Here is a 12,127-nt window from a genome sequence, read left to right on the forward strand (position 1 = left end):
AGCCTGCACATCACCCACCCATCACCACTGTGGTGGACACTGACCTTCACAGGGACCCTTCATCCCCAGATGAAGTGACCTACCTTTGGTCCTATGGGGCCCAGCACACCTCTGTCCCCTCTCTGCCCTGAGCACTTGCATGGGACTTTGCAGCACATCCTCTCTGCGATGTTGTCCTGCAGCAAAATGCACATGACATAATGGGAAGGTGTTAGAAACCTAGCAGAGCCCCAACACCATAACTCCTGCAAGCCCTCGAGTCTGTGCAATTGCTTCTGTGCCAAGCATAGCATCGGTCTGGCAGCATTTTGGGGTGTCTCTGCCTTGAACCACTCATGACAGCAGGAGAAAGAGATGTGTGTTGGCAGACTGGTTAGGTTGCAAGGTTAGGAAGCAGCAGTCAACATTATCTTTTGGAATCAGAGGCAAGGGTTTAAATGGGAACCGTGTGGGGCAGAATTTGTAGAGAGCATTTAGTAGGAGATCAGTCCCCAGAGCAGTGCCTGTCACTGAAGAGAGCAATCTCATCTCCAGAGAAACAAATCCAGGCTGTGGAATAGGCCACAAGAAAGTTGTTGTAGTGAGTAGCTCACCAGCAACCTGCAGGCTGAGAACAATTTGTGAGCACACAGCAAAAGAGGAAAAAGGAAAAAAAAAAAAAGAAAGATACAGATTCAGAGAAATCACAGCTTGGTTTTGCATCATCCAATAGAAAGAAAAAAAAACACATTCTTTGCCAAGTACATTGCTGGCTGCAAACGTTTCCTGCCAGCTTTGCACATTTACATTTTGAAAGGATTTTCCTAGGCAACTGAATTACTTGGGGATGGGCTGAAGACCAGCTTTTATCCCAAAAACCAAGGTTCACTCCCAAGTAGCTGCACTTTGATTTGCAGAGAAGGGCCCAGCAAGGTTACCACATGGATCAGTGGTTAAGCCCAATCTTATTAAATCTACTGGAAAAGGAACTTAACGATGCTGGTAGCAGATGTGAAGTTGGGAGGAACTGGACATACCAAGGTTGATACCAAATTAACTCAACAAACTCGAGAGGGACTACATACACGGGAGGAAAGTAAATCTATGAAGAAGAAAGGATAACTCCTTCATCTGTTAAAAGCATGTCTGAAATACAGGCAGTGTATCAGCTCGGGGAAAGAAACCTAGAAAGCAGTGCTTCTGCAAGAGATTTAGCACTGACAAGGCATGACAGTGCATTACCCACAAGGTTAAAAAAAAACAACGGTATAAATATAGGCGGAGGGCGGGCTTTTTGGCATGGCAGCATTTGATGGCATCTTATCCCACCCCATTTGACCTAATCCCATCGTGCTTAATGCGCTGTAGCCTTGGCTGGAGTACAGCTTCTCCAGGAGTGGTACAAGACCAGGCAGCACCATGATCTGCTCTTAACTTTATTTGCTGTGGCATCTGTTAAAAGAGCTGACGTGAGGTAGGGAGGGGAGAGGACCAGAGCCAAGAGGGTGTAATTCAGCCACGGTTCAGCCCCGCAGGAGATCCAGCCATCGGCTTTCCTCCAGCATTACAAGGCAGTGCTGCCTGTGCCAAGTTACTTACGAGCTGCTCTGCCAGCTCGAAATCCAAGTCCAGCAGATTAACTCTTAGAGGTCTGTTGTAGGTGAACCCACGACCAAACTCCAGCTGCATCACTTTGTCAAAATTGCTCACTCGGTCCAGCCCCACGAAGATGAGAGCGCTGACACCTGAGGCGGGGGGAAGCAGAAGGGGCTGTGTGATGGGGCGAGGTGCTCTGCAGAGCCTGCACACCCTCCCCTGTAAGGACGGGTCATTATCCGCCTCTTCGATTGCAAACGGAGCTTATTCAATCGAGAACAAGCATCTTCAAGCACATTCAGTGCAAGTTACCCTCACACTTAAGTGCCAGCAAGGTAGCTAAATATCACAGGAAGGCAATGAAGAACAGCAAGTGCATCTAGAAATCATGAAATCCTTATTCATTACTATCAAAAGCTGGTGGATTCATGAGAAATGGTGGTAAAATGGGCCACATGTTAACATGGACTATAATCACTGCCTTGAAGAGTAAAAAAGTTACCTTCTGTATGCAAGGCAGATGAAGCAGCCTCCAGCTGATCTATCGAGTCATCTGCACCATCAGTGAAATGGATTATGACCTGGGAGAAAAACAAATTTATGTCAGGACTGTCATGGTTTAACTTCAGTCTGAGGTTAAACTGAGCACCACACAGCTCGCTCACTACCCACCCCCGCCCCCCGGCGTGGGATGGGAGAGAGAATCGGAAGAGTAACAGTGAGAAAACTCATGTGTTGAGATAAAAACAGGTTAATAATCAAAATAAAATAAAATACTACTACTAATAGTAATAATAATAAGAAGAATATATAAAGCAAGTGATGCACGATGCAATTGCTCACCACCTGCCGACTGATGCCCATCCAGTCCCTGAACAGCGGCCCCCCCGGCCAGCTTTCCCCAGTTTATGTACTGAGCATGACGTCACATGGTATGGAATATCCCTTTGGCCAGTTTGGGTCAGCTGTCCTGGCTGTGCCCCCTCCCAGCTTCTTGTGCACCTCCAGCCTTCTCAGTCGGTAGAGCATGGGAAACTGAAAAGTCCTTGACTAGTGTAAGCACTACTGGGCAACAACTAAAACATCGGTCCGTTATCAACTTTGTTCTCGTCCTAAATCCAAAACACAGCACTGTACCAGCTACTAGGAAGGAAATTAACTCTATCCCTGCCGAAACCAGGACAAGGCTGTGCCCCCTCCCAGCTTCTTGTGCACCTCCAGCCTTCTCAGTCGGTAGAGCATGGGAAGCTGGAACAGTCCTTGACTCTAGTGTAAGCTACTGGGCAACAACTAAAACATCGGTCCGTTATCAACTTTGTTCTCGTCCTAAATCCAAAACACAGCACTGTACCAGCTACTAGGAAGAAAATTAACTCTATCCCAGCTGAAACCAGGACAAGGACCCAGAATATTTCAGGTGTGAAACATAATCAATGTGCAACCTGAAGGGCCTTCTTCCAAGGGATGATTCATCTGAGAGGAGATGGGGGAATTGCTACGCCCTTTCCAGGCCAAGAAACTTTGCATTTCTGTGCCAGATTTAGGTACATCATACCATGCAGTTGTTTGTTCCTAAAGCACGAACAGGGAAAATCTGGAAAGGAATAGTTTGCAGCCAAGCAGTGCTCATGGGTACTGGCTGCAATAAATTTGTTTATTTAATGAATAAATTTATTTATTTAATTTATCATGAATTTACAGTTGCTTTGCCAACTAAAATACATCAGGAGTCAGCTTTCCTGGCCAACACCATCCCAGTGGCCTTGGTTTTGACTTACCTTGGTGCTGCTGGAGGGTGCAGATCTGAATTTCTTCAGGTAGGACCTCAGTGTATCTGCCGTGAGAAAATAGGGCCCGCGGGTGCGCATGCCTTGAAACCTCTCGAAGAGCTCAAGCTCGTACTCGGAGAAGTCCAGTCCCTCCACGGGTCCCCCCCGAGCCTGGGCCATGATGGCTACCCTGACGTTGGGTGCCTGGTTGCCGGTGCAGCTGATCTTCTGCATCTGCGTTATTCTGTTCAGCACGGACTCAACTCTGGACTCCAGACCTCTCTGGGAATTAAATATATTTTGGCCAGGCCCGACATCCGTGACATCGAAGCCAAGTATCACATCTAAGTCGCAATCTGAAAGGGAAATGCAGAAAGAGAGGAGAAGAGAGTGTCACACTGTTGAGCAATACAACCATTGCTTTTCAAATAATGACTTTCCTAGTTATTCTATTAGTCTTTAGAGAAGACACTCTCTGCATCGAGAACTGCCACCATTTGATACACAAGTGCCTCAAGGCTTCCTTTCGTTATAGCAATGATAACCTGGGAAAAATCTGCATTTTATTAATTTTAAAATTTTTTTCCTGTGCAAGTCTTGCTTAGCATTGGGATGAGCCTACTAAACCAAGTCTAACAGAATTTTGCATTTTCATCAGGCAACCAAGACTGCTGCTTTCTCTCCACTGCATGAAAACCTGTCAGTACTTGCACAGTGTGCATGCACCTTCTGCCTGTGCTTGAAGCAACTGTCCTCCAGTCAGGGGGATGTACAGGGAGGTGACAATCAGATGACTGATCTCAAGTCCCTGAAAGGTATAGCTAGGATTTATATGGGATAGCTGGGAATTAGTGCAGAAAGAAGCATTGAAGTTGCTCAGCTCAAGCTCAGGAGGTGATGCACAGTCTGCCTTTCTGCAGGAATAATTAGCGTGGGCTTGGAGCCACCCTGCAGCCACCGAGCTGCCCGTTGGTCTGGAGCACAGGGAAATCAGGCTGCGGGATGCCTTTCATCTGGATGTAACATCTCCTGCACCTACATGAGCTTTCAAGCAGGGAGGTGTTTGAAATTTCTGTGATATTAATCACACTGGTGCTGCATTCGAGAAGCACTCACGGTTACCACCAGCAGCAGTTTGCTTTTCTCTGTGCTCAGTTTTTCATCTTGGCTGGAGCTGCTGCTCAGCTCAGGGCTGCTGTGGCGCTCCTTCAGCTTCTCCAGAGGCTCAGGAGACGCCTCTGCTCAAAAGCCAGAGGGTTGAGCTATGGTCAGTTGTGCTGGGAGTAGGATTTGCCGTACTGTAGTAAGTTAAACCAGCTGCTGGGAGTCTGGTTTGATGGCAATACCAGCTTGCTTACTGACTCCAAGTAGCCAAATCGTGGGATTCCTTTTTAGGGCAATTTTACCTTAAACTACAACCACTCGTGCCCTAGCGTTTTCTCATATACCTGTCACGAGATCAAGTGGGCATCCTGGATGATCGGGCAGGAGAAATTCTGATTTCCAGCACACCATGCATGCCAGGGACTGAATGACCAAGGAGTCCAATTGACTTGTTATAAACACAGTGGGCAAAACAAGGACCATCACTTTTTGTTTTGGCACTAAACAAGTTGGTCTGCCAACATGCTACTGGCATCATTTGCCTACACATCTGGGGAGGAAGGTAGTGAGATTCAGTCTAAAGGCAGCTAAATAAAGGAGCCCCTCCGATGCGGTGGTAGGAGGCCAGTGATTTAGTGCCTGCTTGTCATATCTGAAATTATTCCACCACGACTGCACCTCTGCGGTGATGGTACACCAGTCATTCACGTGCTGAAGCACACAAACAGGCAGCTCTTGTACCAAAGGCTTGCAGCCTACCACCACGCTCATGGAGGAGGTCTGAGCCCATGCTGCACCTCAGGCTATAGGCAAAGCAAAAAGCAGGCTGAACAAGTCCACCAAAACACATTGGATATTAAAAGACACACTCAGGAATGACCTGAGCACATTATGAAAGGATCGCGCTTACCTCTTGTAACGTCTGTCGTTCCTGGGCACAATTTCTCCTCCATAGCGGCTTCCAGCGTAACCAGGACCTGCTCATTCAGCTCAGACAGCTCCTGGGCTGTGGATGCTCTGAAACTCGTGGCACTCTCGCTGGCCAGCCTGCTGACTTCCTTCAGGTCAATGTTTCTCACGCCGACCGCAAATACCTTGACGCCTTTCTGCGTGATTTCCAAGGAGGCACTCGGCCCGTCGTCTGACGACTTCCCACCCGTGACGATGAAGGCAATCTGGGGCACCCTCTGGTCGATTCGGCTGCCGGCCTCCTTCACAAAGTGTTTTGCCTGGATGTGTTTGATGGCTGCGCCAGTGTTTGCCACTCGGCCGCCTTTGTAGATGACTTTGTTGATGGCATCTAAAATCTGAGGTTTGGTGGAGTAGTCCTTGAGGAAAAACTCATCGGTGACATCTGAGTTGTACTGGGCCAGTCCTACCTGGATAGAGTCTCCATCCCTATAAATGGCATCCACCACAGAGTAGACAAACTGGAGAACTTCTTGGAAGTTATCCCTCCCCAGATTGATGGACCCATCCAGCAAAAACACAATGTCAGCCTGCTTTTTGCCTCCTGAAAAGATTACAAAGAAAACACCGTTAAGAATTGTTTGTGGCATCTATAATATTTAAGATGCTTAGTGTTTTGTGAAGTAGTGGTGTGTTTCTCTCTTCTTTCTACCTTTTTAGTTTCATCGGTCTTTGACATGGTTTTACATCTGTACAAGAAGAAAGGTTTTATACAACACATTTATTATACTTCATACAACATTACTTGTTTTTGTGATAGACACCCTCATCTCATTTCAAATTAATTCTATTCTTTCCTATGCTCAACAAGATCTTCTTCAAAGTGTTCTTTAAAGCAATGCGACTAAATGGTTGGGAATCAAAAAGTGTTATGTTGAGCATAGGAAAGAATCATTTTCACATTATACAAATTCTATCTCTGTCCAGAAAAGTCTACAGGGTGAATAGCAGCCTTACCAGGTCCTAAAGGTCCAGGGGTTTCTGTTGTAGGTATCGGAAGCTCTTCAAGAATGCTCTGCACATTCTTTTCTAAAGTTGGGAGTTCTGTGAAGTCCTGTACCACAAGCACACGCTCAGGATCATTGGTAATGACCTGCAGCTGGTCCCTGTCCACATTCCTGGCTCCAACACCCAGAGGTTTAATGCTGGTTGAAGTGATCACGTTAGCAGGCCTGTTCACGTCATCCTGGGACCGGTCTCCGAGGATGACGACTAGGTGCTGGGGCACTCCATCTTCTATCCTGCTCCCCGCAGACTTGATGAAGTAGTTCTTCACCACGTAGTCTAGGGCTTTGCCAGCGTTCACGGGGGACCCCCCTTTAAGCCTCAAGCGGCGGATGGCTTGCAGGACAGCATTTTTGGACTTGTGGGTCTTCAGGTAGAACTCAGGGAAGACATTATTGCTGAACTGCACCACGCCGATTCGCACTTTGTTTGGCCCAACTTCCAGCTGCTGAACAATTCTGCTAATGAAATCCCGAATGTGAGCAAGCCCGTCAGGCCTAACACTGTCAGAGCTGTCAATAAGGAAGACTATGTCCTTTTCATCACCAGAAATATCTGCAGGGAAGCAAGAAGAGAGGAAATTATTTGCCTGCCAAGTCTTAGCTTAGGCTTTGCTGGAGGATTTCTGTGCTATCTGCTCTTGTGTGATGTAAAACTACACAGCATATTTTAGCCAACTTTAAGCATGGTGCTTCAGGGACCCTCTCCAAAAGGGCTTGTGTGCAAGTGTGCATGCATGTGTTAGCAGTCTGCCTAATATTTGAAGCATGCATTACTCAGAACCTTATCTGTTTCATTCATTAACGCTCTTCTCTGGATTTTTCAATGTTTTCAGCTTCATTTTGCCCCAGCTTTACGTCTCTTTCCTAGAGAGCTGCTAAATGGGCATAGGCAATTGTACACATTGTGGTATTTGACTTGAAAATCAAAATAGGTAACTTATTTAGGTACTTGACTTGAAAATCATAAGTAATGTGTTTAGGTACTTGGATAGAATTTCCATATATCTAAAAGTTTCCTTCTAAAACTGTACATGTGCTACACCTTTGCTTTTAACTAAGGAAAATGTTGGTTTATAGAGAAGGGATGGAAAGTTATTTACACATTTGGGCAACATTTACTTGAATAGCAGCCCAGAGGCAGCTGGTGTTGACAGAGCCTTACCTACGGGGGGTTGCACATCTCCCAGCAGCCGTCTGATTTGGTCCCCAGTCAGCGTTTCAATAGGAGTCAGCAGCTTCTGCTCGAGGCTGGGCAGTTCCTGGAAGCTGGAGACTTGGAATACATAATCAGGACTAAGGGAAATCTGTACCATCTCCTCAGGATCCACGTTCTTCGCTATCACCATAGGTGCCACCCCCACTTGTTTGACTTGGAGTGATGGGTACTCTAAGTCATCATCAGACTTGCGGGAGGAGAGGATGATCAAAAACTGAGGGACGCCCTCCTCTATGCGGCTCCCAGAGGGCCGGGTGAAGATGGTCTTTGCCACAAACTCAAGGGCCTCCCCCACGTTCACCTGCTGGCCACCCTGCGGCCGCAGCCGTCTCACGGCACTCTGCACCTCATCCTTGGTGGAGTGGGCATTGAGCAGGAACTCCACGTGGGGATGCTCGCTGAACTGGACCACTGAAATCCTGGTGGTGTCAAAGCCCACGTCCAGGTTGTTCACTATCCTCTCAATGAGATCACGGACAAGGTAGAACTCCTGGGCAGCATAGCGGGAGCCGTCAACCATGAACACGACATCCCTCTTCACTCCCGCTGCAGGAAAGAAGGCAGTGGTCAGAAGATGCATGAGGCATTGCTTATGGAGAGCAGCTAAGCTCATCATCTACACCACTGGCCCATGCCTTTGGCTATGGGGAGGATGCTCGTTGTTTTGTTGCCTGTGATATCTCCTGGGAGCCCCAGCAGGCAGCTCTGGGTTCAACCCAGAGACAGGACTGGTCTGCTAGTGCAGACCCCAGGCAGTGCAAGAACAGCAACTTCCAGAGCAAAGGAAGCAAGAGGGAGCAGGGGAAACCTGCAACAATAATTCCTGTGGGATCTCCACCCAAAGAAATGTAGCCTGGTGATGCTCCTTACTCAGGGCAGGTTGCCAGGCAGCCTGGGGTTGTTTTACACTCAGTACCACCCCTCTTTCTTTGGCTTTGTTCTCTAGGAAAGCTTCTATCCTATTATTCTCCCAGCTTCTGCCTTTCCAGGATGACTTTTTGCTTCCTAATGAAATGTTTCCTGCAGTGGTAATTCAGGTCAAAGCCTGATTATTGCTGAATATCACACTGATAAATGGGGATGGAGGAAAGCAGTGTGGCTCTGAAGGGAAGGAACAGATAGAGTAGGATGGTGGACTTCAAAGGGACTGATCTGGGGTGGATACCCTTCATCCCAGGCACATGCTGTCTGGATTTCATTCCAAGTGAGACCAGAAATGGAAGATCTGATCCTTTTCCTGACGCCCGCTTCCAGTTTCCCTTCCCCCAGTGAATGAGTGTGGAAAATGTAAGCTACATCAGCAGGTCTTACATTTAGCAGAAAGCTGACCTTGATTTATAGTGGTGTGAAGGCGTCCCTGTAGCATCTAAATGACGCAATTTCCATTCCAGGAGGAATAGCATGGACTTAAAAATCCACCAACTTAAAATAAGATTAAGGTCATAGCATTCACTTTGTGGGTTTTCCATGTGGATACAACATGGATCACCTTGAGGGACTGGGCTTAAAGGTGGCTCAGCTTAATTACACAGCTCCTGCCAACCCTAAGTACATCAACAGTGAGACCAAGATGGACTTGGAGTCTTAGCTGTGACCATCTTTGTTTTTCTCAGTTTGTGTTGCAACCATGATGTTGCTAAACATCATATTTTGCCGCTGGCTCTTGGTGCAGACACAAACATCTTCTCACCTGGGCTGGGTGATGTAAAAACCAGATCAGGGGCAAGTGACTCTATCTCTTTCTTGGTCAGTCGGATGACTCTGTTCGAGACGACCTGCTGCACTGTATCCAGCTGGCTGAAGTCAGGCACAGAGATAGCAAAATCTGGGAGGAAGGAAATCGTCTGCAGTTCTGTGAGGTCGGCATTTCCAATCCCGATGCCAAAGGGCACCGTGCCACTCGTCTTCAGGACCACTGAGGGCCTCCTCACATCATCCTGGGACCGGTCAGCGGTCAGCAGAATCAGGAACTGCGGGACGCCCTCTGCTATCCTGCTGCCGCTCGACACCGTGAACACATTCTTGATGAGATAGTCGAGGGCTGCTCCAGTGTTCAGAGGAGATCCTCCCATAACCTTCAGCTCCTGGATGGCACTGATGAGATCTGCTTTGTCTTCGTGGGTGTCAAGTAAGAACTCAGGTTGTATGACGTTGCTGTACTGTGCGACGGCGACACGGACCTTGTCACGACCGATATCCAGGCTTTCAACAACTCTTTGGACAAAGGTCTTCAGTAGAGGGAAACCTCTTCTGACACCATCCGAGCCATCAATTAGAAACACCACATCCTTCTTCTCACCTCTCTCAACTACTGTTTGAGACATGTAAGGGAAGGGGGGAATAAGTGAGATTCTCTTTGCAGTGATTATTATTCTCCGCATACATTGAACCAAAGGAGTACAAAAGCTCAGGGAGGGGAAAGCGAGGTGTCAGGACGGGTGGTTTGGTTCCTTTGCCATTGGATGCAATCCCTGGCGAAGAGGCAGATGGGTGGAAGTTGGTGGAAACCACAGTGCAACGTGTGCCGTGCCTTACCCACCGAGTCATAGAATCATAGACCCATAGGAAATAGGGTGCCAAGGGACTCCAGGTGCCATCTCCTACCTGAGGCTGGGAGAAGCTGTCTGCTCCCAAGGGGGCTAGGAAGCTGGCACATGGTTTTGCAATATGCAGCAGGAGTCTGGGGCATTAGGGATCTTTTGCTCCCAGAGGAAACTGAGTTTCTGGATGAAACAACATACTGCAGAGAGGGTGCCCACAGGGATCCGGTGAAGAGAGGGAGAGAAAAGCTTTTCTGAGGCATCACTGAACTTAGAAACAAATAATCCTGCACATGCTCAGATAAAATAAGAATTTGCTGGAAAGGACATCCAACTTAAAATGCTGAAATGCTTTTCTAAAATGCTAGACACTGATTTTTTTTTTTTTTTACTAACTTGAAGCACAAAAATATGTTGATTGTGACTAAACATTCTTTTTAAAAAAAAAAAAAACAAGACCGTGAAATGTCAAAGGTCAGAGAACTGTTGACGCGTTCTGCTATTGACTACAGAATTGCAAAGCTTTGGCTCAGCCAAGCAGAAAACATCACTGTGTCTCAAACACAGCAACTGATGGATAGCATCTCCAAAAGTGCCATTGGCTTGTTTATAGCAGGGTCAAGTGGGACAAGCAGAAGCATGATCTGTGTCTCTGAAGAAAATCTTAAAATATCTGCTTATGAATGCTAGATGTATAAAGAGTTAACAAGGGCAGTTGAAGTCTTAAGGCAAACTTCAAATCAAGTTTATTATTTAAGAGGAATGTTGGAAACTTGGTGGGTTAATGAATTGGACTGGAATATTAATATAGCTTGTGTTGAGCAATACAGGTAGGAAGAGGGAGCAGACATTGCCTGGTGTATCCCTGCTTCACACACTTCCTCTAAAGTTCAGGAGCAGGGGAAGAAACTCCTAGCAAAAGTCTCTGGATAGCAGATAAAGAGGAAAATAACATGGGTACTCTTATGAGGTGGCTCTCTTTTAGCCAAGAATACTAGAAAAAGTAGGTGGATGCAGCTATTTGTGAGCAATTAGCACAATTATTCACAGTACTTGGTGGTCAAAGGGATTCAAAATGATCTCAACAAGACAGAAGTGGTTTGAAAAGGGAGGATGCAATTCAAGAGCACTAGTTGCACTAGTTTATGTTGAGGCAGAAGCTGCACAAATATGGGAAGGGCAATGACTCCGCATGGAAATGATGGGGTAGGAGATCACCAGGGGACACCATTGTTACGTTCTGGTCATTTGGAGCAGGCTGACGTTGGAGAGACAAGGGTAAAAAGGTAGAAAACCTACAAGACCTACAAAGAAAGATTTAATGAGCTGGATACACAGCTGGTGACACAAGGACCGAGAAAAGACATACATGGCAAGCTTAAAGTAAATGAAAGGCTGTCACATGAAACACGGGAATGAGCTGACATCTGTATCCTTCTTGAGTTGAAGGAGATGTAAAAGGCTTAAACTATGACTATGAAGGCAGAGGTTTGACATTAAGGAAAAGTATCTACTGATACGGATAAAAACAATTGAATAGATTGATTATGGAGGCTGGGAAATCTCCTCCACTGGAGGGTTTTCAGAACAGATTAGACCAATGTCAGCTGGTTCTGGACAAGAAGAGCCTGTTGGGGACAGGGGTATGTAGCAGGTGGCACCCTGAGATCCCTTCCAGCCCTATTTCTTTTTTATGTTTCTATGATTCTAAGTCCATCTGCCCAGGACTTTTACGGAGAGATGACGTGGATGTTATTACACTTTTCCTTGTCCCCACCTGCTGTTGGGAGACAGGTTAATTCTCAAATTAGGGCTGCCTCAGGAAATCACACAGCTGGAAATGCATAATTTCCAGTACCACAGTGTGAATTTATAATTGTGGCCGTGTGATTCTTTTTATGATTTTTTTTTTATTCTTCAATTAATCCATACTCATCTGCTGAGCTT

At 46.7% G+C, this 12,127-nt stretch overlaps 1 protein-coding gene across 2 annotated transcripts in view; it reads right to left on the bottom strand.

Annotated features, from left to right (window-relative positions):
• Positions 1–12,127, bottom strand: part of COL6A3 (collagen type VI alpha 3 chain) — a 64,866-nt gene that overhangs the window by 27,105 nt on the left and 25,634 nt on the right. For both annotated transcript variants that reach the window (XM_019473623.1, XM_019473622.1), the window contains 8 exons: positions 9,331–9,951; positions 7,587–8,186; positions 6,375–6,977; positions 5,359–5,961; positions 3,354–3,700; positions 2,078–2,156; positions 1,579–1,724; positions 84–176 (listed from right to left, as the gene is read on the bottom strand). In XM_019473623.1, coding sequence (XP_019329168.1) covers positions 84–176; positions 1,579–1,724; positions 2,078–2,156; positions 3,354–3,700; positions 5,359–5,961; positions 6,375–6,977; positions 7,587–8,186; positions 9,331–9,951 — 3,092 coding nt within the window. The remainder of the gene's footprint in view (positions 1–83; positions 177–1,578; positions 1,725–2,077; positions 2,157–3,353; positions 3,701–5,358; positions 5,962–6,374; positions 6,978–7,586; positions 8,187–9,330; positions 9,952–12,127) is intronic.

This window comes from Aptenodytes forsteri, unplaced genomic scaffold (assembly GCF_000699145.1).
Source record: "Aptenodytes forsteri isolate BGI_AS27 unplaced genomic scaffold, ASM69914v1 Scaffold264, whole genome shotgun sequence".
In the NCBI taxonomy this organism is placed as follows: Eukaryota; Metazoa; Chordata; class Aves; order Sphenisciformes; family Spheniscidae; genus Aptenodytes; species Aptenodytes forsteri.